At 41.1% G+C, this 24,540-nt stretch overlaps 4 protein-coding genes and 1 long non-coding RNA gene across 11 annotated transcripts in view; 2 read left to right on the top strand and 3 right to left on the bottom strand.

Moving 5' to 3' along the window:
- Positions 1-603: 603 nt before the first annotated feature.
- Positions 604-1,575, top strand: LOC135347999 (uncharacterized). Its single transcript, XR_010398588.1, has 3 exons — positions 604-861; positions 1,104-1,186; positions 1,238-1,575. It is a non-coding gene; the product is annotated as an uncharacterized LOC135347999 (long non-coding RNA).
- Positions 1,576-4,535: 2,960 nt separating this feature from the next.
- On the top strand, positions 4,536-8,067 carry LOC135347841 (uncharacterized). The gene is made up of 12 exons (XM_064545934.1): positions 4,536-4,762; positions 4,866-5,184; positions 5,235-5,789; positions 5,844-6,388; positions 6,451-6,600; positions 6,717-6,987; positions 7,043-7,075; positions 7,138-7,260; positions 7,310-7,348; positions 7,412-7,762; positions 7,813-7,876; positions 7,923-8,067. The coding sequence occupies exons 1-11, from the start codon at positions 4,664-4,666 to the stop codon at positions 7,872-7,874; spliced, it is 2,547 nt and encodes an 848-aa protein (XP_064402004.1). The 5' UTR covers positions 4,536-4,663; the 3' UTR covers positions 7,875-7,876; positions 7,923-8,067.
- Positions 8,068-9,605: 1,538 nt separating this feature from the next.
- The window catches only part of LOC135347852 (uncharacterized), a 36,440-nt gene continuing 21,505 nt past the window's right edge, over positions 9,606-24,540 (bottom strand). For 5 of the 7 annotated variants that reach the window (XM_064545953.1, XM_064545952.1, XM_064545951.1 and 2 more), the window contains 16 exons: positions 15,879-16,009; positions 15,526-15,607; positions 15,371-15,415; positions 15,183-15,251; positions 14,571-14,784; positions 13,492-13,641; positions 12,992-13,122; positions 12,751-12,807; positions 12,584-12,629; positions 12,352-12,443; positions 12,016-12,134; positions 11,440-11,615; positions 11,032-11,211; positions 10,289-10,501; positions 10,045-10,114; positions 9,606-9,805 (listed from right to left, as the gene is read on the bottom strand). In XM_064545953.1, coding sequence (XP_064402023.1) covers positions 9,739-9,805; positions 10,045-10,114; positions 10,289-10,501; positions 11,032-11,211; positions 11,440-11,615; positions 12,016-12,134; positions 12,352-12,443; positions 12,584-12,629; positions 12,751-12,807; positions 12,992-13,122; positions 13,492-13,641; positions 14,571-14,784; positions 15,183-15,251; positions 15,371-15,415; positions 15,526-15,607; positions 15,879-16,009 — 1,842 coding nt within the window. In that variant the 3' untranslated portion in view covers positions 9,606-9,738. The remainder of the gene's footprint in view (positions 9,806-10,044; positions 10,115-10,288; positions 10,502-11,031; positions 11,212-11,439; positions 11,616-12,015; positions 12,135-12,351; positions 12,444-12,583; positions 12,630-12,750; positions 12,808-12,991; positions 13,123-13,491; positions 13,642-14,570; positions 14,785-15,182; positions 15,252-15,370; positions 15,416-15,525; positions 15,608-15,878; positions 16,010-24,540) is intronic. The other 2 variants (XM_064545954.1, XM_064545955.1) reach the window with 2 other exon arrangements.
- LOC135348126 (uncharacterized) lies at positions 16,092-18,135 on the bottom strand. Its single transcript, XM_064546302.1, has 3 exons — positions 18,106-18,135; positions 17,084-17,699; positions 16,092-16,958 (listed from the first exon to the last, which is right to left on the bottom strand). Exons 1-3 carry the CDS (start codon positions 18,133-18,135, stop codon positions 16,135-16,137), a joined length of 1,470 nt encoding a protein of 489 aa, XP_064402372.1. The 3' UTR covers positions 16,092-16,134.
- Positions 18,135-23,353, bottom strand: LOC135348125 (repetitive organellar protein-like). The gene is made up of 2 exons (XM_064546301.1): positions 21,764-23,353; positions 18,135-19,848 (listed from the first exon to the last, which is right to left on the bottom strand). Exons 1-2 carry the CDS (start codon positions 23,009-23,011, stop codon positions 18,226-18,228), a joined length of 2,871 nt encoding a protein of 956 aa, XP_064402371.1. The 5' UTR covers positions 23,012-23,353; the 3' UTR covers positions 18,135-18,225.

Below are 24,540 nucleotides of genomic sequence, written 5' to 3'. Positions count from 1 at the left end.
AGGCATGCACAGTTTTTCAAGTTGTTTTTTAGTTTTTTCATTTGTTCAAGAAAGTAAGCAAAGAGAAAAGAGCCATGCTTGACGGTACTAAGACTCAAAGCGACGGCAGAAACATGGAAGGTGCTCTCCAACAAGATGGCTAAGCTTCCATGGGTCCATGGGCGCGGTTTAGTTATCCAAGAATTAGAAGAGCTTGCAACTCCAGTAAGGGACGTCGAATGGTCAACGCTTGGACTAAGGAAGCTCTTGAGCATCTGTAGGAGTCAACATGTTGCTCAACTAGCTCTTTGACGGCTGCAAAATCCGGCATAGTCTTGTTCTTTTTTGCAGTCTGCATCGTGATTGAATTGTTGCTAGGGGGAGGTCCTTTTATAGTGCTGCGGTCACGTGGTATAAGTCAGATATGCCACACCTACTCGGAGGATATGCACCCTATATATCCTCCGCTACCGTGGTTACATGCCCCTCGGCTCCGCCTCGGAGTAACCACGGTAGCAGAGGATATATGGGTGCATATCCTCCTCTTAGGTGTGGTATATCCTATACGTATAGTCACTGTATGGTGTAGCCTCGATCCCAGGCCGAGTTTTCGCTTTTATAACGGTTAGGCGAACAACTGGGCCTGGTACTAGTTGTCTGCGCATGCGTCAGTCGTTCGTCAGATTCTGACGAATGGATATTCTCGTTCACTTTCGTGACATTTATATTCGTGTACCATCGTGTACTAGAAGTCAGTTCCCGTTTTATCATTATTGGAATCGATTGGAATGGCTCTTAGTTGAAGCTTCTCTCTTCTCTGAAGCTTATTCTGAAGACTGAACAACAAGGGAAGAGGTATAAAGCTTTGTCAAGCTTGTTAAGGTCAGATATTTTTGTGTGGGCCCTATGGCTATGCTATCAAGTGTTGTTCATGTTTGGCAAGATCTACCGGTACGTAGGTAGACTATATAGTTTCATCATTAATATGGTGGATCAAGTGAAGAGTGTGAGCTAGAGAACTTGGTGCTGCCATCATCAGCTCGTCGACAATGACACTATAACCGAGAAATTTAATATGTATAGATCTACACATAATTATTTAAAATGTCTACTTCTCTGTACAGGATCTAGGAGCAATGGCTAATATCCAGCTATCCCAACAGTGCTCCTCTTGGCTATACTAACGGACGAGACTGGACAGTTTGAGGTAAGGGTTTAACCGTCTTTGGTTTCTTTTAATATTGTCCTATACTCACAGGACTGGAGTATGACCTGCTCATTCGAGCGTTGCTGGGTAGCTCAGAGACATCAAGAGAATCTACGTTTTCTCAAGCAAAATTTAACTGAGTTACGAGTTGGGGCCTAGAATCACAGAAGTCCAGCAGCCTGCTAAATCTTTTTGAAATGTAATTTGAAGGCATTCAATCATCCTGAAGTTGCCCTGGGTCACTGTAATTGTGCTGCAGCACAACTGGCAACTCCCCAGGCCTTTGTGTGAAGCAGCTCCCTATGTGCATCTTTTGTGTACTCACTCTGTGCATTTTCTGTGTACAAATTTCGATTATTGATTTATTAAATATTTTTGCCGACCACAAATATACAATGAAAATTTGACGCATGCGCAGACAACTAGTACCAGGCCCAGTTGTTCGCCTAACCGTTATAAAAGCGAAAACTCGGCCTGGGATCGAGGCTATGTATGGTGCAGTCTTTTGAGGATGTACGTAAGTACTAGTCTCGAATACCCGCCTCAACCTAAAGTACTTACTTAGTAGCACTTGACCTCCACTCAAAGTTAAATTTGAGTGGGGACTGGGGAGAGTCATTTTTTCCAGGGGGGAGTCATTTGTGACTAGGAGTCAGTGACCGGTGGGAGTCATTTATTCCTAGGTGTGAGTGACTGGGGGTCCTGAGTGACTAGGTAGGAGTGACCAGCCTCTACACAGGATCTCCTTTTTCTGTCTTTATCACAATCATTCAATAAGATAAAATACTTTTTTTTTTTTTTTTTTTTTGGCGTGAAAGCTCTCCATCTCGGGGCTAAGAAAAAGTTACATTGTACAAAAGAAGGAGGTAGTTTAGTGATAGTAATTATGTAGCAGTCAAAAATAAAAACAAAGCGAATATAAGTAGTTCATAGAGGAATTATGTATTCAGGGGGGGACTCGCCCCTCCTGAGATACAAGGTTGATATTGTCCATGTAGACAGGTCTGTGCAGCGATGAACGGCTTCCTCTAATGCACATTATTGCAGAGCGGATCGATGCAAAGGATAGCCTGCATCTGAGCCATCCCATTACTGCTGGGTACGGATTTTGTCTTTTTGAGGATAACAGGTCAGCGAGCCTCTTGTAAAAGGTTGCTGCTTCTTTGCCCATTCCTCCCCAGGTTGAGAGGACTAAGGGTATGAAGACTCCCCGCTCGATTTCTCTGATCCTTTGTCCGTATTCCCTCTTTTTTGCTTGCTCGTGTCTCCTGTAGGCATCTCCGGAACGGTTACTAGGTGCGTTAGGGTAGAATACCCTTACATCAAAAAATACATCTTGGTGGTTGTTCCAGAAGCCTCTTGCACGAATATCGGGGCGAGCATGGTTGCTTGTGTTTACTGATCTGGCAGAGAAGAGCTCTCCAGTGAGGGGCTGGAGGGGTGGCTCTGTAGCGACATTATGGCATACTTCTGTGAGCAGTGAGGCTGTGATGTCACGAATTTCGTTGTGGCGAATAGTCGGGAAGCCCCCCATGTGGCAAATCATGGCGTGATCTACAGAGAAGTTTGCACCACAGTTGTAGTTGGGCGGAGTCCAACCAACGCTTCGCTCATGGTTGGGTATCAGTACATGTACATGTAGCAGTTTTGTTCCCACTGCAAGAAATTTGCAGCCCAATCAGATTGCTGCGTTCAAGTGGGAAACCTTACAGCTCAATTTAGCTGACAAGGCGAGCTGGGACACTGTATTTCTCTGGAGAATGCAGAAACAGCTCCTGCTGGATATCTAGGCTACTAGAAAAGAAGCATAGTCTATCTTAGCATCTATGAATGAAGCTTGAACAGTATGTATTAATTAATTAAAAGGACTTGTCTTTGTTTTAAGTTTTGTTGTGCTACCAATAAGATTAGATCATTAGTTTGGACAAAACCTGTGTTATGTATGCCTTCTTTGGTCTTCGAAAAGCTTCTCAGAAGCCTTGGGGTAGTCTTATAGCTGGCTGTACCTCTCCTTGTGCTAGATGTCTAACTATTATGAAAAAGTTTATTTCTGCCTGTACTAAATCTTATATTACAGGCTACAGTATTCTTCTACTTTCTCTAAGAGTCTGAGGTCTTTCTTGAATTCCAAAACAACTATAGCTAGATCCAGTCAGCTAGAATAGCCATCCAAATAGTTAATTGATTTCTTTATATCGCACCCCTGAGCCATGCGGTTGTCAGCCACTTAAAGATTAAACAATATTCATACTCTGTCTCAAGTACCTGTGGAACAAAACTGCTATGTACTGATACCCTAGCCTCTACACAGGCTCTCCTTTTTCTGTTCTTTATCACAATCGTTCAATAAGATAAAATACTGTATTATTCGTTCAATGAGATAAAATACGGTATTAATTGGAGGAATAAAGAAAGAAATAGACGTAAAGTTAGGAAAAAGGAGAGCCTGTATCGGGAAGTCGCGTGAGGGTAGAAGGGTGGTAGAAGGGTGAAAATGAGCGTGGGCATACTGAGCTAGAGATGTTGGACTGCCCACGCAGAGGTCTACGACTAGTAAAACTTTGCCTGCAGCAAGCTGGACATGGACTTGGAACTGGAAGTTTGCAAGCACTATAGCTAGCTATACCTTAGGCTTAGCTAGATGATCTACTAGTCTAGATTGTGTGTTTAGATTCTATCACTATTACCTTTTCTTGTGTCTTTCTACATGCTATAGTAGAATAGCTTAGTCATCATTATCATAGCAGGTAGCTACTGCCACCAGAGCTGGCCACGCTGGTTCTCTGATCTGACTTGCAGCACAGCTTGGTGGTTGTCTCAGTGCAGTACAGTACAGTCTTACTCCGAATGCGTGGGAGAATACCTTACGTCACGATTGTGGGCTACATATCGCCCACGTTCATAAAAATCCTTGTGGATCACGCGATTTCCCAAACCAGGCCTTACGTTTTCTTAACTGTACGCCCATTTCTTTCTTTGCTGCCTCACTATGTCTTTCTTATGTTTATGGATGAACAGTGACAACAGCAAGAAAAAGTAAGGCCTGGGAACGAGGCTACTGATACCCAACCCAGAGCGCAGCGTTGGTTGGACTCCGGCCCAACTACCACAGTTGCATGTTTTAGGGATGTTGCTGAGCTTCCAGTTATATAAGATAAAATACTGTATTAATCGTTCAACAAGATAAAATACGGTATTAATTGGAGGAATAAAGAAAGAAATAGACGTAGAGTTAGAGCTAGCCTCGATCCCAGCCCTCTTGTCTCTCAACTGAGAGCGGCCTGGAATCGAGGCTAAAGGAGAGCTTACTTTTTTACTGTACGCCCATTTCTTTCTTTGCTGCCTCACTTCTTTCAGGATGAACAGTGACAACAGCAAGAAAAAGTAAGGCCTGGGATCGAGGCTAGGAGTGACCGGGAGTCATTATTTGGAGTCACTCGCGCCTATGACACCGAGACTAAGAACTTCTGGCAGCGAATGGGGAACTGCTGGTGCCTTCACAGCAGGTCACTCAGGAGCCTTCCCCTACTGGAATCGAATGTAGATGAGACTGGGAACTCACCTGATTCACACCAGGTCAGACAACATGTGTGCATGAGGAGAATCTAGTTCTGCTCTCTCTAAAATGATGTTTTTTATAGCTATAGATCTAGATTTAGCTTTTCAATTGCATATACAGAATGCACATCGGTTGCCTGATACTAGTCTCCTGTTGGAATCAAACATTGACAATTGCAATGACAGTCCACAAGCTTGTACTGAACCGTCACCCAAAGACTCAGGGTTAGACACTGATAATACGCAAACTTCGAAACTGTCACCCGGCTTAGTATCAGTCGAAGGTCAGGTTGAAGAAACCACATCAAAGTTTAGAGCTGAACTGTCACAATTCAGTCTAGCCACTGTGATGCCACCACTTGAAGTGTGTGATACCGGTGGTTGTACGTACTCGGTTGTTCCTTATACTACTGAAGTATTGCCTCCAACTTTGCTGCAGGGTTAGTTGATAATTTACACTTATACCACTCATCTGTTTTTTCCGATACAGCTAAAGTTTCTGAGATGACTGAGCCACCTTATTTTTGGAAGCAATGGCAAGAGCAAATTGAGCAACATTTTGCGGAAAAAACCCGGTTGATAGCTGAATTCCTGGCAGAAATTGAGCAGCATGTAGAGAACGAACAATTGACACAAGTAAAATTAAAGGAGAAAGAAAAAAAATACCTAAAAGACACTTCAGAACTCCAGCGAAAGTTAGAAGTCTTAGAGCAATCTCGAGCCCAGTTGGAACATCACCTTGAAGAAGAACGAGCTGAGCATGAAATGATAGTTGAAGAAAAGAAAGCGTTGTTGAAAATGACAAATGAACAACTTCGAATTCAGTATCATAGCGAATCAAAAGTAAGAGAAACTGAACAAGTAATACATCCAAACAAAGCATTCAATCAGCAGAAAACGAAATATTGGAAAAATGAAATTCACAGACAAAATGAGGAACACTATTTGCAAACAGGACTCCTACTGAATGAGATGGAACCAATCCCTGAAGGAATGACACAAGATACTTTTACTGGGAAAATCGAAGTGATTAAAGAGCCATTTAGTGAGTACCTATATCAATACAGTATTGTGTGTTCATTGTGTCTTGTTCACACAGACCTCCCAGGTGTTGAAGTATTAGCTCACACTACCATTATCATCACTAACTCAGCAAATGCATTTTATTGGGCGGAATATGGGTTCAAGCTCACCATACTCCAGGGCTCCCTGCCAGCTGGTGTTGACCAGTGTCAACTAGACATCATGGCCAGTGTAGCTGGACAGTACCAGTTTCCCGAAAATCTCCAATTGGTCAGCGGTGTCTTCTGGATACGTCCTCTTCCCTTGTGTCGATTCCAACAGCAGCTGACAGTCGAGATACAGCACTGTGCCAAGATGACCAGCTCCACCAAGCTCTCATTTGTGAGAGCACATTGCTCCCAAGAGAGTATGCCCTACACATTCAAGCAGCTTGAAGGGCGTGGCTCGTTCACAAAGCACAGCTCATACGGATCACTGGAGCTGAACCACTTTAGTGGACTAGCTGTGACAGGAGAGGATGTGGAAAGAGAGTACATTGCCAGTCTGTATTATCAGCAATGTGATCCCCAAACACTGGAAATTCATTTTGTCATCACATGGGATGATGAAGCCCACATCACTGTAAGTCTTGTATAATAATATAAATTATTTAGCTAATTAATTAATTAATTAACGATTTATAGGCAACTAAGGAGTACTTCAAAGAGGTGGGAGCAAAAGAGAGGTCACACTTGGAGGTAGAGTTCAAGAAAGACAAAATAATTCTAGACATTCCAATGGCTGGTGGCGTAACCATTGGAGAGTGGAATCTGTTACCAACTGTCACTCCATGCGTAAGTTGAACACTGTATCAAACATCGTAATTTTTCAACATTGTATATACGTATAATTATAGTATTATAGTACTAATTATAGGATACATAATTATTGGTTCGTTATAAATCTGCAGATACGTCAGAGTAGAGTGGATTCGTTCAAACCTGGTAGAAAGATTAGATCACGACGATTGAAAGCTACCTTAACACGAGACCTTGGAGTGGAAGTCCCTGCTTGCTCCTACTTGGTTACCCTGGATGGTGCTGATGAACCAAACCAAATGCAGATTGAAATTGACGCATACCGTCCCAGTAAAGGGCAAGATACTTCTGTCGTGAACCAAGTTCCACCAAGTTGTGCTTTAGTACCATCCTCCAATGTCTACCAACCACCCACCCAGTACCGTAAGTTGTTAAAATAATGTATAACTTGAGGTAACTATATGTTTTGCACATGCAGCGCTGCTCCAATCAGTGCCAGGATTCACTCGAGGTTTGCTCTTTGCAACGTGTAAAGTGTAAAGTGAGACTCATTATTATTCTGTATACATGCAGGATACACTTTTCCACAAATACGATATGCACCATACCCACCAGCACCTCAGGGATATGCACCATACACACAAGCACCTCAGGGATATGCACCATACCCACCAGCACCTCATCAGTGGCTGCAAGGTATTGATCTAATTGGCTTCTGTCGGTGTCTTCAATTGTTCTTGTGCAGATTGTGGTGACCTGATAACCATGACTGGCAGAGAATCAGGTATCTGTGGGTGGTTAGGTATGCCTTAGCAACAATATCACATTGTATCGTTTATGTATATAGGCACAGTCAGGGCAATCGAGTGTCCAGTGTTGAATATGGACCAGTTGGTATATCGTGTAGGCATCGACGAAGATCTCTTAAAAAAAGAATGTTCAGAGAAGAATTTAAAAAGAATAGCCCCTCTCCTTGCGAACTGGCTAATGTACGCTAAAGCCCTGGAACTGACTCAGTCTCAAATACAGGACATAGATGATCATAAACTATTGAGCACCAACGAAATGAAGACTCTACTAGTGCTGGAGAAGTGGCATCAGCTTCATGCCTTCAATGCCACCTATCATCACCTCATTAATGTGTGTCTAAGCTGTGGTCATGCTACTGAAGCCACTGAGATTTGCAAGATTGTCAAAGGTTAGTAAAATTCTTAATGCAAACTGTATAAATTGCTCCGTCATATATAGAGGACTTGTCTCAACCACCCCTCATCACTGGTGACAATTTAGAGGCCACTGAAAATACTTAGAGGTGAGACAACATTTTTCATGTTGGTCTATTTTACTAGTTTATGCAGTTCCCCACAAGAAAACAAAAGACAAAACTCATTTGTAAATATTACGGACATCAAGTTAAGGAACGTGGAGTGGTGTCTATTAATTAATTAAGTGTGTACAGTTTTTTATCTCACATGATTCACAATAATCATTAGAGACAACCAATTATGATTAATAATTATGATTATTATGATTATTATGATTTGTATAACAATTGTACCAATTTCTACTGGCTTTATGGATGCATGTGTGTTAATGCATGTTGTTAAGCTTGAGGTGGAGTGCCCAACTGAACTATAATTATAGAACACGATATTATAGATAGCTATTGCACAAAAACACATGGCCATAATAATTATTATTTAAAAATAAACATGATATAGGCCAAATTAGAGACTATAATATTATAGGTCTTCTTATTATAATTATACCCAGAAAGGGAAGATCGTGCACCAAACAGGAAATTACATAATGGAGGTATATTATTATGTGTCTCTATACTGATGTTACTTAGTACTCATCTCTGCCATTTGCTTCACCATGAGAGCTACTTTTTCTTGTAGCCTTTTATTCTCAGTCTCCAGTTTCTGTTTCTGTTCTTCTGCTAATTTCTGACTTACTTCTGCTGTCTCGCGTTTGGCCTCTTCTATTTTTCTCTTCAACTTTTCCTCTTCTATCTGATAGGCATTCACTTTATCTTTTAGGCCACATAAATTATTTCTTCCATCATCTGAATCTTGTTTTCATTGAACATCTCTTTGTTCGTACTTAATTCATTTTCCAACTTGCTTATCTCTTGTTTGTGTTGTTTTTTCATTCTTGCATCCTCTTTTTCTTTTCTAGCAGCCTTTTCTCTTAACTCTTTTATATGACTGTTTAGTTCTGCTATCTTTTTGTCACTATCCTTTGACAGCAAATCAATCCTTTTTTCGGCTGCTTTAAGTTTCAGCTCAGTCTCATTCTTCTCGTGGGTAGTTGTCTCTAACTTATCCTCAAGCTCTTTGATTATAACCTCTTTTTCAGCGTCAGTAGCCTTCAAGTCTGAAATTTGCTCCCTCAAATTAACACTCGAATTTATTCCACCAACATAAAACACTGGTGCCTGTGATTGACTGCTTTCTGCTGTTGGAGCATTCAGAGAAGCATCGGACTCGGATAACAGCATTGATTCGTCCCCTGATATACTATCCTCCCTAGAAAGTACACTAACGCTCTGATCCCTAACCACACCAGAATCGACTGCGTTAATATTTGGGCTAGAACGTAATTCAATATCAGCCAGAGTTTCCTCCAGTTTCAGAGCAATGCTCTCAAGACTTGGCTCTTTCTTGAGAATCTGAACAAACATTGTAAATACACAATTTTCTGGCTTGATATTTCTTTGCTTTGCTTGGAACTCTATACGTGAGGATATTTCCTGGAGAAGATCTCTTGCTTTGTCACTTTGGATTTTGGATGCTTGCATGACTTTCTCATATGTGTCTGGTCCAATAATCAAAGCTGCTCTGCATTCATCTGCTACATGATTGATCGACGGAGAAACTATCCTAACAAGATCCGCGTAGTTACTCTCGAAAGTTTTCAAAGCTGCCATTTCAACTAGATCTAGAATTAGCTACCTCATGCAATAATTTTGTGGTCAGCTGCAGGGTGCACCGCCCCTAGCCCTTTTTAGGCCTCTATAATAATTATTGTTCGATCCCTGTGTGGGGTATGTAGCAACATAATTAATTATCGGAGTGTAAATTCACGTAAGCTAGAATGCAAGGTGATGGTACATGTATTAAAACAAGCAATAATTATATTGTTCATGTGCAGTCAGTTCAAAGTTAGTGTTCAGTTGAGGGGAGCAAAGAAGTTTCCAGCTCTTCTGGTTCTATTGGTCACTGGGGTGGGTCCGAGCCTGCAGGGAAGGAAACAAAGAATGAATAGAGAGAACTGGTTCTCGGAATTTATGAATAGTAGTGACCAGTGGTCATGTACACTTTAAAAGCAATTGGTGACAGCAGCAAAACACCCCTCAATTATGATACTCTTCAGTACCGATACATTATTATTATTATTCATCTACAGTCACCTGTATAAGTTTCATCTGGTGTTCCTGCAAAGCTAGATACCCTAGTACTTAATGAATGTGCTCACCTAGCCATGTGTGGTGGTCTGGCCCTACTCCTGGGGGACTGACAGGACCCAAGGAATGGACTCTCAGGTACTGCAGGAGAGGGGGGAGAGGTAATTAACTACAACAAACACAGAACATGTACATTCTTCACTACAAACACTCAATAGACTGGAAACGAGAACTGTATCACTATGTATGGTTGGTAAAAATGGTAAACACTATACTCTAGTAAAAAAACTGGACCCCTAACTCCCACCCACTCACCTGGTCTCAGTTCTGGTGTGGCTGGTGAGTTGAGTACTCCAGGGCTGGACTGAGCAGAGAGAGTGGGTGACACTGGGGGCTCTGGGTTGTCAACTGGTGAGAGGTATTGTCTCCAATAGTCTGGGGAGATGGTGAGCAGTCGTTGCATCACTTTAGGTTGTTTCTGTGTGTCCTGCCACATCACTGAGGCCTCCGGCTTGGCAGTAGCATGTCCTGAGTGTGTGTGTGTGTGTGTGTGTGTGTGTGTGTGTGTGTGTGTGTGTGTGTGGGAGGGGGGGAGGGTAATGAGATAATAAGAAGCTGAAAACATTGAATGTACGGTAAATAATTATTGAAATAATCTTTTTGCAAATTCAAACCTATTGTAGCTATAATCAGGAGCCCATAAATAAGAGAAGGAGCGGCTGACTTTAACGTATACTCGGGGATCACGTTTCGTAATTGCCGGTGAAACCGCACTTCCTTTATGGAAGCGACTAAGTGCTTGCAAACCGCAGCCTTGTATTGCGTATAACACGTGTAGGGATTCAACCACTTAGTGACTCTGGATAATATGGAAATGCGGTCATAACCACTTACGAAACGTGATCCCCGTAGTCAGCCGCTCCTTCTCTTATCTATGGGCTCCTGGTATAATCAATGCGACATTATAATTATTTGGTAGTTAAATTGAGACACTCAAAGGACCAGAAATTGTGTACAACTAAACACAACAGACATAATTATCTGCTGATGTGGCTCACCTACGATAGTTGGTCCGAACACCTTAGCCAGACTGACCATTGGCATCTTGTTGGCCTGGTGTTGAGCAGCCACCCTCTGTAGATGTAGTATGAGGAAGGCTAGAGTGTCCTTGTTGGGAGGAGGGAGACAAGCAATGGCCTCCAGGGTGGCGCCTAGCCCATCCTCATCAGAAGTGCACTCTGAGGGGGGAGAGGAAAATACACAATTAATATGCAGCAGTGCTCTCTTCCCAGTTATCAACTGTTCCTCCAGTGAATATCTGTAAAGCTTCAAATTATGGAAATGCTTTGTGTAGAGCTACAGCAGTGTAGTGTATTGTATGCTTTGCCGCATACTATCTTCTATTGTATCTTTATAGGCACAGCTATTGTACAAGGGACTATTCCAATTACTGCTTTGTTTCTCACCTGTGGCTTTGATGAAGGTACTGTGTAGCTTGAAGGTGAGTAGCGGCTCTTTCAGTTTAATGAAGAAATCTTTGAGCACTCCACATAGTACGTTGACGTCTGACACCTTGTCAAGTCCCGGGTTGCCCTTAGCAACCAACAGCCTCTCCTTCACCTCACGAACTGTCTTGTCAGCACTGTGTGTGTGTGTGTGTGTGTGTGTGTGTGAGAGTGTGAGAGTGTGTGTGTATTGTGCTTTCTACAATAGAGTCCCTTTACCAACAAATGTAAAGGGTCATTACACTAGAAAGTCAAATACTAGTACTAGCTTGGATGCCTTATACTATACAGAAATCTCTGTTAATATTATGTTGATACATGTACACCGCCAGGAGCAAATGAGGGAATTTTCTGTACCCAACATGTTGACCTACCACTAAAGTATAGGGTGACCTTTGTAAAAAGGAAAACCTTGGAATGAAAAGCTATGGATGTACACTACCATACTACAATGTACAAACAAATGCCCAAATAAGAGCAAGAATAGTTATGGCTAAGGCATACACAGAGGTACACTGGCTGTACATGGCCACTCACCCTGGTACCCGGTAGAGGCCGACTGTGGCCAGTCCCCTGCTCTCAATGGCACTGATGCAGTGTACCACTAGTCCAGGCACTCTGGGGACAGTGTTGGGACAGTAGGAGGACAGAGCATCCTGGAGGGAGAGTGGGTGATGGTTGTATAGTGAGGGACACTGTACTGTGTGTATAGGCTGCACATGTGCAGGTCAGAGGAAAACTTGCCAATTTTATAAATTAAGCTACAACAAAAAGTAGCTAGCTATAATTATTACGTGTGATACATGTGAAAAGCAGGTCATCATTAGTTAGTAGCAAGGCAGCATGCTTCAATTGTGTATAGACTTAGCTCACCAATAGTTGCTTCTTCTTGGGAGTGGGCACATTGGGTATGCAAGGGACGGGCACCTTGTTCTTGCACTCCTCATGACATATGGCACGACAATCTAAAGAATGGGAGAGGTATCACCACAAGCCAAAGTGAGGGGGGACACTTCACTAACTATAAGAGCACGTAGCAAATCATCATTGCATACAAAGCTAGTACAATGGCGTACATGTATAGTGTATCATGAGCTAACTTCACCTCTGCACTTTAGTAGGTTCTTAGAGAATTTGATCTTCTTGTGGCACTGTTGGAAAGACAAGAAACACATTAGACACACTTGTACACTGTACACATGTGCTAGTATACAATAGCACACACAGTATGCAAACACAGTATAAAGTCAGCACAGAGTAGTGTGTGCTCACCACTGTGCATGAGATGGTCTCCAGTTTGAGCATGGTCTTGGTGAAGAATGTATGGGGCTGTAGAGGAAATGGGGAAGTTAGACACTCATACACTTGACATTATTTTAAGGCCTCACAAAATCACCCCACACACTGTAAGCAGTGCTACACAAACTGCAGTAAGGATCACATGTTCACTTTTGTCTATAAGCCAGTGAGACAATCCTAGTACATGTACTAAGCTAGGGGTGCACACACTCACTCTCTGCATGTTGTAGTCAGAGTGGGACTTGTACAGTTGAGAGGGGCTAGCTACTGGAGTGGGGGACACCAGTGTTGGGCTCAAGAAGCCAGCCATGACTATGGATGCTGGTGAGTCACCAATATCATTACCTGCAACACAGTTGAGAGAAGTGGTAACAAGTATAACAATTATAGTGGGAAATATTTGTGAGGTGCAAATTTTCGAGGGCAGAGCAGTTAATGCAAAATGCAAAATTAAAACTGGAATAACATTTCTGTGAGGACTCTCGAGCCAAATAGCGAAACTTTCCGCTATAATAACATAACAATGTGAAAAGTACAAGTGCATACAAATCACAAAATTGTAAGTAATTCATTGGAATGTAATCATGCTGATATAATCTGGGGTTCACACAATATGCCTCACATAAATTCACACATGTATGTACAGACACACAAACAAAAAGTGCTCCCACAATATAGAGACACATGACAAGAACACACACACACTCCACACACCTAAGGGAAGAGGTGACTCTGCTAATGGCAGCACAGGATAGAGGGGTGGGGCTGTGGGGGTCACCATGACACTTTCAAGGTCCACCTTCTCATATGAGGGAGGAGGTGTGGTGAGGTCATCAGTTATCTCTTCAAGTAGTTCCTCCAGAGCTGTGGGGGGTACAACAATGCAGGGGGGATTAGTGTGGTGTGTTATTGTACAAATGTAGCTTTTCCATAGCTGTGGGGGGGGGGGTACAACAATGCAGGGGGGATTAGTGTGGTGTGTTATTGTACAAATGTAGCTTTTCCATAGCTGTGGGGGGTACAACAATGCAGGGGGGATTAGTGTGGTGTGTTATTGTACAAATGTAGCTTTTCCATAGCTGTGGGGGGTACAACAATGCAGGGGGGATTAGTGTGGTGTGTTATTGTACAAATGTAGCTTTTCCAGAGCTGTGGGGGGTACAACAATGCAGGGGGATTAGTGTGGTGTGTATAATTATTGTGTAATGGTGATTGGTGACTCTTGGGTAGACCAACAGAAACCAGATTTGACTGAAACCAGTCTAGTGACTGTGACTGTGATAAAGGTGGCATGCTAACACAAGCAGGTCCAAACACATGCTTGTGAATACATTGTGCTTATCACAATACAACTGCTGTAATACTCTAGAGGATTACACCATATCAGGAGTACATTTACATGTACTCTTGACCATATTTATAGGTCTTATGACCAAACCGAAAGTATTTCACGTAATGAGATCACTCTGCGGAGGCATGTCATCACTAATTAATCACAAAAAGCCATGTCACCATATCACATGAACAGTACATCCTAATGTGCACAGTCATGGGCCAATTACTACTGTACACAGCCGGTAATTTTCGTGGGCAAGCTGACCTCCACGAAATTTGTCCCCACGTAAACGGCTTACCGGAACGCAAGCAATGAAGTCAAACGAAATGTTTACTCACAAAAATCACCGTTTTCGAGTTGAACGAACCCACGAAAATTACCCGCTATACGGTACTGAATGGGGGCTCATATAGTTATATTTCTCCACCCACCCCACACACACTCCACACACACTCACCGTCCATCTCCTCGTCTTCTCCACTCCCTGCGGCCATTTGCTTGAGGTGTTGTTTGCTGGGGGTACGGCGATTCTTGAGTGGAGGTGGTTTTTTGAAGTGCTTGTCTAGTGGTGGTATCTTGTTGACCTCAGGACTGAGAGTGCTCCTCCTGTCAGTGGTGGGCTCTAGTACACCCTCCTCAGTGGGTTTTGCTAAGCTGACTGCATTGCCACTCTGTGTGGTGGGGCATACAACACATAGTACACAAGTGTAAAGCTCTGTAGCTTAGTATGTACAATGATGTACATGTACAGGCCTACGAATACATCAAAACATCACTATACTTGTGTCACAACTAAATTACACATATAGTTGGTGAATATGCTCTAAAGGGTAAAAAGGTATAATTGTGTGGAGTCATACAATACCATAACTCAATTTCAATCATGCTTCAAATCACATGCACTCCTGATACCGTACATGTATATAGCAGGTTATTTTGATTATAGAACATTAGGTTCAAATCACTATCCTGAAGTGTACGAATATAATTATTTAGAATACTAATTAGGCAATTCATACGAACATTTGCACAAAGGAAGATACCCGCTATACACTACACTGGCACTCACATTGGACCTCCTCATCTTGGTGGGTGGAGTCACTCTCACATCAACCTGCTCCACACTGGCAGTACGACGCTGGACACACACACAGGAGAGAGGAACAGTAAATATACACATGTAATAAAATAAAAAAAACTCTCTCAGAGCAACACTAATCTCTGACACACACACTGACTCTGTTACTGTGCACTCACTCTCTTCCAGCGTTTGCCGTCCCTCAAGATGGATACTTGAAGATCCTGTACAGTAAAATAAACATAGCACTATAATAAAAGCACAGTGTCACAATGAACAAAGGGAATGTTAAGAGGGTAGGTACATTGTACCACACACACTAGGAATACTGTACCTCATCTGCGTTGGTGACATCCAGGGAGAGGTCAGAGGGTGAGAGACAACTGCTAGTCACTGACTCACTCAGATAGCTGTGACTGTGAGAGGGGAGATATATAGAGACTAGTATAGTACATGTATGTTACACACAATTACTGTACTGGTTTAGCTTCCTGTTATAAATTCTAAACTTTTAGTACAATCACCACCACATTGGAAGGGACATTTTTCTATTTCAGACATTGAATGCAGTTAGACACAAACACATTTCCCCATAGCTAACACCAAGACCATGGCCTACACACAGTACATGAACCCCATGCCTATGGCAATGCCCTATGCATACACAGACACACAGCCACCACTCACGCAGGACTGAAGGCAGAGATCATCTTTCCCTTACTGTCCTTGAGGAAGGCCAGACTCCTCCTCTCTGCAGCAGTGAGGGACTTGAGCTTGTTATCCCCCAACAACTCCAGGATGATCGTGAATTGCTTCTCCTGCAATATCAAAATTAGATGCACATTAACAATGATGTAAAATTGATACTATAGTTATCCCGTATTTACAAGTTGACACGAGTCTTGTTGGAAACAATTTTTTTATTAAAACGATTGTTAGAAAATTAACGATGCCTGTGCATTATAAGGAAATAAAAAAAAGCTAGGAAAGACATTGACAACAAAATAAAAACAACACAACTGACAGCACTACCAACGAAAACAGCACAACGAAGTATGAACTGCCGGTCCCGTTTGTGACTCAACAGTGTAGCACAACAAAACCTTCTATCGGTTAGTCCAGTTAGCTTTCGAACTTCCTCTCTGAGTTCATCGATTTGCTGTAGTAGATAGCTTTCCATACTTCGGAAAGTTTGGAGATCAGCCAAAAGATTTTTCTTTTCTTGCTCACATTTGAAAATATGTTCTTGTAATTTTTTATATTTCTCTTCAAGCTGCTCAGTTTTAGCCTGCTCCGACTCTGCATCACTTTTCAATCCTGACTCTGTCATGCGGTCTTGGTATCGTAAAGTTCTTAACTCGTCCGTCTTGTCTTTGAGCTTTCTAAAAATCCTATTCTTTTCTTCTGTTGTGTTGTGAAGTTGCTGCTTCAAATCAGCACATTCGTATTGGTATGAAGTGATTGTAGACTGGTCAGCATACGATTGCATCCGAGCATTGTGAAGAAAGTCCATTATGCTTGTCAATTGCTGTGGGGTATCTCTTCTCAGCCTTACTCCGTCAGTAACTTGTTCTTGTCTCCCATCATACGACGTGGCTTGATTTGGACGCATTGTTTCTACCTCCAGATGTCCTGGCATATCTGGTGATGTTACTGTTGATGGAAATGCAATGGGACTACTCGCATCTTCTGAGACACGAGGTGCTTCAAAGTAAATACTATCCTTCACAATTTCATCATCAGGACAAGAAAGGTTTGACAAATCACCTGTAAAATTAAAATATAAATTTGAATGCTGCACATACAAAAACGAACAACACACACAAAGTTGCTACTACGAGAGCCAGTAAAATTGGGTCTTAAAGGATATAAATTATACTTGTTATACTCACCGTTCGCAAGGTGGCATATCTTTTCAGCAATATGACGATGATCCAGTTTTAGACAAACTTCACCGAGAATACGGTAGGTTGCAATATACTTATGGGACCACAACTCCAATACTTTCTGTCCCCTCATCACATAATCCAAAGTCTTGTCACCGTCGATGCCTTCGATTTCTGCGTCACACAATCTCAGAGCTTTGGCATACTTCTTCCAGTAGGACAAGTGCTTACCAATCTCGTCACGATGGTCGCTTGTGATGGTCTGGTCAAGAGGGTCCCCTCGATTGCCTACATCCTCAGTACAAGCAACATTATTGTTGGCTCTTTCTTCTCTTTCAGCAAGAGACGCTTCCAACTTGACAGCAGCTTTTTCAAACGAATCCTGCCGTAACACTCCAACAAAACATTGGTAAATACAGTTTTTTTGTTCAATATCAACAGGTTGAGCTTCTATACCATCAGAGACAGCATTCACAAGCTTCCTAGCTTTATGCTTATTCGTACCAGGTACTTGTATCAGCTTATCATAGAATTCCTGGGTGATGATATCAGCTTCTCTGCAACTGTGGGCTACAGATGTGATCGAAGGTTCCAATTCTTTTACTAGAAATGCGTGATGATTCTAAAATATGTCCAGTAGAACAGGCACATACGTTGTCATCTTCAAGCCTTGTAGTAAGCTAGCTAGCTAGCTTGTCTATGAGAACGGCTTTAATACTTAGCTAGCTATGTACTAGCCTCGATTCCAGGCTGATTTTAATCGGCCTTGAATCGAGGCTAGCTATGTACGTACTAAGCTTAGCCTCGATACCAGGCCGATTAAAATACCTATTTTAATCGGCCTTGAATCGAGGCTATACTAAGCTATTTGCAATAAAAGTTCGTCACGCCCCCAAAGATAACCAATAGATGGGCGTGGTAATTACCCCCACACGGAATTAAGGTACTAGCCTCGATTCCAGGCCGCATTGAAGATGTTGAGGCCTTGTGAAGGAGGCTACTAAGGTACTAGGTACAGTGTGTCCTACAGACATGCATTTAGCATAAGTCCACGCCATCTAGATTGATAATAATGCATCAATATAAAATAAAAAAATAAGCCATAAAATCATTACATCAATCTAACTAGCTTGGGTGCTGTCCTTGTCCTATGTGGTGTCTTGTAGTTCGGGTATATCGAGTGTACTATCGCTTATCGTGAAACCTGCTTTCCCTGGTTGTACATCTCCATTAGTTTTAGTTTCAATGCTCTCTGTGCTTTGTTCAACGTCTCCAGGAGTACTACTAGTACGACTTGGTGCTCCAGTAGATTCAGTGAGTGAGTTTTGTGTTCCTGTGGAGGGTCTGAGGCTGCTGAGAGAGGCACTCGATTCAGTCTCAGAGGTTTGGTGATCAATACATGAAGGTGGGGGGTCAACTAGAGTGGGGGTCGTCTGGGAAGATTTCGGCTCATTTGTGGCTCCTTCAATTGAGTTCTCTTTCTTTATTTGACTGAGCAGTTGTTGTATGTGTGCCTGTGAAGAATCGTTCTCACTTTGCAGCCGTTGTACTTGTGCTTGTGAAGAATCTTTCTCGCGTTGGAGCTGCTGTATGTGTTCGTTCTTTTCAATTTGGAGCTGTTCTTTATGTTCATTCCTCTCAAGTTGGCACTTTTGTTCCAATAACTGTGTCTTTTGGTTAGCAATTTTAGTTTCAGCCCGGGAGTACTGTAGTTCAAGTTCAAAAAGCTTCTTAGTTCGCTCGATTTCTTCGTCCTTTTTTTTGTTCAACTCATCTTTCAGAGCAAAAATTTTCTTTTGGCTTTCAATATAATTATTCTGTTGATCAACTTGAAGTTTGGTGACAGTGGATTTCAGGTCTGTTCGTTCATTTTCAAGAGTTTTGATATATTCCTTGAGTTTCTTTGTTTCCACGTCACTCTCTTTCTCTACTTCTGCTAATCGTTTCCTAACACTTTCAACTTTAACTTCCATTTTTTGCAATTCCACCTCAAGTTCCATTATGTGTTGTTGTTGTTCTTCTTTTGTTTTTTTGGTTTCCTCCTCTTTTCGGTGAAGTTCCTGTTCAAGGTTCCTTTTTTCTTTTCTGAGTTCTTCGATCTCTTTCGTAAGTTTGTCAACCTCTTCTTTAAGCTGTGATTCATTAAGTTTGCATTCAGCCAATTCCTTCTTAACTTTCTTTAATTCTGCATTCTTTTTTTCACTTTCCCGTTGTATGGCAACAAGATGGTTAGAAATAGCATCAATACCAGTTGCTTGAGCCTGAGGTTCACCCAATACATTTTGTTGATTAGATGGCAAGACCATCTCCTGCTGCCCATTTGCATTTGCAGCTTCTAACACAGGTACAACACCTTCTGTTTCATTCAAGCTAACCACAGTCAAATTTCCATCACCGTTTATGTATGTTCGATTCTCTCTATTTGTTCCTTGGTCTTCTGTTGGGATTTCAACACCTTGAATAGCTGTGTCTTGTCCCATGACATTTTGATAGGCACTTTTTGTCTGTGCCCCTGAACTGGGCACAGGTACGACTGCCCATGTGTCTGAACCAGATGCTGCACCACCTTGACCAGTTTCCGTCTCTCCAGCAATTTCACTCGGATTCGTCATGTCTCCACCAAAACCAGACTCTTGCTCATTCGTAACAAGTTTAGGCATATCATCGAGTGGTTGACTAGTTCGTCTTGTCGAGTTCGAAGCTCCAGTTGAGGTCGACTTACTGCTTTCCTTAGACATGATAATTGCTAAAAAATAAATAATTGCTATGGACTAGAAAAAATACTGCCAAACTAGTATCAAAAGATATGTCTCTATTCTACATGTTACAGCTAAAGTTTTTACTTGTGACTAGCAATGCTAACAGATTCTAGAAACAATGATTGCCATTCTATGCTCCAGGTTTTAGTCTTAGTGAGATTGGGGACACAGATAAACAGCCAGTGTCAGTCAGGTGACTACAGACTTAGAAACACGTGAAGACAAATCTATGAATATAATTATTGGCCACGTAGTTAAAAGCCGATCTTATCACACATCACCACAAAGACCACGTACATTGTACTAGAATGAAGCTTGTACAAATGAAAACGTATAATTATTTATGTGTACACATTATTTTATGTGTACAGGAGCAGCTTTGTATACACCACAGTTCACACAACGATTATAATACACGTACTAATAATTATAACATAACTCTAGTACAAGTGATGAAGCTAGGAAATATTATTGTGGTCAAGATAGAACAAATAAATACTGCAGTAGTACACTACCGTATTACTAGAATGTTTTGCGAGCATCAAACATTGCGAACTTTGCAATAGTTGATCAATTTGCAACAATAAAATCCGCAAAACCTACTAGTAAATACACACGATCCTTGCCAGAACGCAATAGTTAGATCGCAAAGGGTCAGTGATTTGGCTCATTCGCAAAGGTTTTTCATCAGCAAATATTCTAGTAATACATTATGGTCAATGCATGTACAATAATAAAGTGTTGTACACAATGTACATTATACATGCATAATGGTGTGCATGCGCAAGCGAGGTATACGGTAGTGTGTTTGTGTGTGTGTGTGTGTGTGTGTGTGTGTGTGTGTGTAGACTGCTACAGCCAAGTATAGGCTTTTAGATCATGTTTGCCATAAATACTGCAATTTGATTGGCTAAAGGAAGTGTTCTATCCAACTTATAGAAATCATGTACTTACTTTAAAAATCCTGTACTTCACTTAGAAAATCATGTAGCAAAGATTAGATAAGAACATTCAAATCTGATTGGCTAAATACTCATGGTTGCTATGATCTAAAATGTTTAGACACTGTTTAGGAAGTTTCCACATGATTTAGAAGTCATCAGGGCTAGTAGAACCCTCACTGCGTTCGGGATACTACAACCAGCCCTTTGGGCTTCTAAATCATGTAGAAACTTCCTAAACAGTGTCTAACTATTATTTAGTCATGTTTTCTTTGAGATTAATTCGTGGATTTGCAAAATAATGCTTCGTTCTTGATAGTTTTGCTTACTTGGAATGCCATTGCAGCCTTTTCAGAAGAGTGCGTAGCAAAACTTGTTCACCAAGTGTTGCTACTCTACTTAGAAGTTACATGTAGCTCTGCACTAGAACGCTAGCTATTGGTACCGTAGCTGCAAGAGTGAGAAGAGAGCTGCAAGGCTCTGCTGATGCAGCCATTAATTTTAAATTTGAACTTTTGGCATCGATCGTTTTTAACAACAATCGTGGTTGATCATTACCCACTATTTTGAGTTTCCCTGGATTCTGCATGCAGCAAAATCAAAAATGTTCGCCATGATAATTATTATAAGCCTTGGCACCTCCACCGAGGCATCACATAATGCATTTTGCAAACGAAAAACACAAAAAGTGAGCATGCGGATGCAGTTCGCAATACAGTTATAGCAGGTAATTTCTAGGGCCAATATGTTTTATGGATGTTACTAAGCCGAGAAAATGTGTATTCAATATACAAATCCGCTAAAAAAACTGCTATCCTTGAAAATATTATTATATACACGAAATCCACAAATATTACCTGCTATACAGTAGCTAGAAATGCAATAGGGGTTGTACAGTGTCATCAATATATCATACATGACTGTAGATTTGATTAATAAATATTTATTTTAATTATTTACAAAAAAACTAGATTGAACTAAAGTTATTGGCTTGCCAATACATTTTTTAGTTTCTTTATTTCGACATCTTTGGCCATCACAGTTGCTTCGTGTTCTTCCTTGGGAATACTATTGCTTCGTTGGGCTTTAAGAACAGCTTCATGTTCTTCCTTTGAGACACTGATACTCTTTTGCGCTGCGAGAGCTGCTTTACTGTAGATAAACTCTTCTTGTATGTTTGAAAGCTCTTCTTTATGCTGCTGTTTTAGTTGTTCAACCTCAGACACGCTCAGTGAGCCTCGACGCTTTTCACGCTCAAGTTCTACTCTAGCTTCTGCTTCTTCCAATTTTATTTTAGATTCTTGATCTCTCATAGCTAAAATTTTCTCTCTTAACTCCACAATCTCCTCACGCAGTCGTAGACGCTTCTTTTTGTGTTTTAATTTGCTTTTTTCAACTTCAACATGGAGTTCAGCTAATTCACTCTCTGCTTTTTTGGCGTCAATTTTGGCATGCTCCAAGCTAAGCTCCAGCTTTTCGATCTGTTGCTCGTACTTATCTTTCTCTTGCTCGTTGTGAGATATCAATTGTTTGCATTCTTCTTGAAGTTTTTGTACATGCTTCAAAAGGCCCATCTTTTGTGTGTTGCTGTTTTTTTCTGTTTCAGCAAGTTGTTCCTTAACTTTTTGAACCTCTTCATCTTTCTTTTGCACCTTTTCTTGAAGCAATTCCATTTCCACTCGATGAGACTCCTTAAGCAGTTCAACCTCCTTCTCCTTTTGTGTGAGCTTAAAAATCAAAGTTTCATTGCCCTTCTTTTGCTGTTTAAGTTCCATAGAAAAATTCTCCTTTGTAGCGTCAAGCTCTTTTTTGAGTTTGCTGATATCCTTTCTCTTCATCTTGTTTTTTTGGAGTGCTGCTTCGAGATCGAGAGATTCATCAGATGACGACAACTCAGAAGCTGATACACGACGCTTGAGCACTGTGCCTTTGTTACCAACTAGTTGAGAGGCGCCAACAACGTCACTACCAGAAGCAGCAGACACACTGCCTGGTAGAAGATCGAGTTCGTCTACATGGCTTGTAATTGATAAATCAGGGGGGACATCACCAAAGTTTTGTATAAACATGCTTGCCCCATTTAGAACAGCATGGCCATTGGTAGCTGCTCCTAAGCCAGTAACAGGTTGCTCACTTCCAATAGGACCCAAATCATCGACTCTATCAGAAAAACCTGACTCCTGGGTGACATTTGTTTGCTCGTTCTTCGATGATTGTTCCTGATCTTGTGACATGTTGTATTACTTACTGCTACAACTACAACTTAAACTGTGTAATATCAAAATATACTTGATCCTAAGCATTTAATTAGAACAAAATTATGACATAATCACATCTAAACAGCAATTCGCCCCATACACTGCCGCACAAAACTAGCATGTACCACACTAAAATATTCATTGTGTACATAATTATAGTGGCTAGTCTACCAATCAAATTAGCTATCTACAGATCAGTACACAATGTACATGCATGTACCTACACTGTAATACTGTACGTAGGTGCAGTGTACATGCAACATAACTATTAGCATTCTAGATACCCAAAGATAATTTCAAAACAAGACAGCAAGATATCTGAAATCTGAAAGTTAAAAGCTGAGATTTTTATGTAGCGTGTCACTGTGTACAATGAAGACATAAAGCTGTACATAAAGCTGTACATTAATTATGGTAAAATGCACATAGGCACTTATGAAAGTCGGCATAGTATAAAAAAGTGGTCCACTAGCTGTTAGTACCTACTGACTGCATTGCAACACAACTAAATAAGTATGGTCAATAGGAACACATGAGAAGATGGTCCTTTAATGGTCATAGACTTTAGTATAGCCACAGCATTACATGTACAATGCACTGACAAATGTGACATGAAATCCATAATTATTTTCGAACATAAAAATGAAGCTAGCCACAATATATAAATCTATATAATTTATGTGTGTTATCGAAATATCAAAATCAGGAATGCGTAACAATGTGCATAAGACAAAGGTGTGAGTAAGGAAAACAGAAACGAAAATGGTGAGGTGGGGTATTGAAAGTAAATTAATAGTCTTGAAGAGAGGTACAGTTACAATAATTAAGTCAAAACATCCTTAACTAAAATTAAGTACTGTCAGAGTGGGAGGGATGAACCTTCCCTCCCAAATTTTGTAGAATAATGACATCATCACATTGGTTAATGTATAAGGATATAATTATGTAGGCACTGTACCCCTAACAACATACAGACTTACAGACACTACTTGAGGACATGTAACTATAAAGCTACATGTACAGTACTCATAACTGGGCGCATGATTCGAGGTACGGTAATTCATCGATTAAACAAGTTTATTTACAGCTAATAACATCGATCAAATCTAGTCACGTGACTGTACTTTAAATAACTTACAGTTATAATTACATATACTAGTGATTCATCATCATTAAAGTCATCCAGCGGGCCACCTCAAAAGTGCAGCTTGAAGCTAGGTAACTTTTTCTAACCTGAAACTAGCTTGAACAGGGTTTTCAGCTTCGTGATCAGCAAAAAATCTTTATAGACACACTTATTAGTTATATAGCTACAGTAGTGCATCATCTGATGCATAATTCCTAACTGAGGTCCAAGGCGCAGCGTTTAACCTCGTCGGCTTCTTATTAAGATACGGCAATTATTCAATGAAATATGCCAATTCTTCCTTAATTGGGTACACGATTAGAGGTAGGTGATTTAGAGACACCATTAATTACATGTACTCATAACAGGGCTAACTAGA

This window comes from Halichondria panicea, chromosome 14 (genome assembly GCF_963675165.1).
Source record: "Halichondria panicea chromosome 14, odHalPani1.1, whole genome shotgun sequence".
Classification (NCBI taxonomy): Eukaryota; Metazoa; Porifera; class Demospongiae; order Suberitida; family Halichondriidae; genus Halichondria; species Halichondria panicea.
Note: the sequence above shows the minus strand (reverse complement) of the source record. Positions and strands in the feature narration are given on the sequence as shown.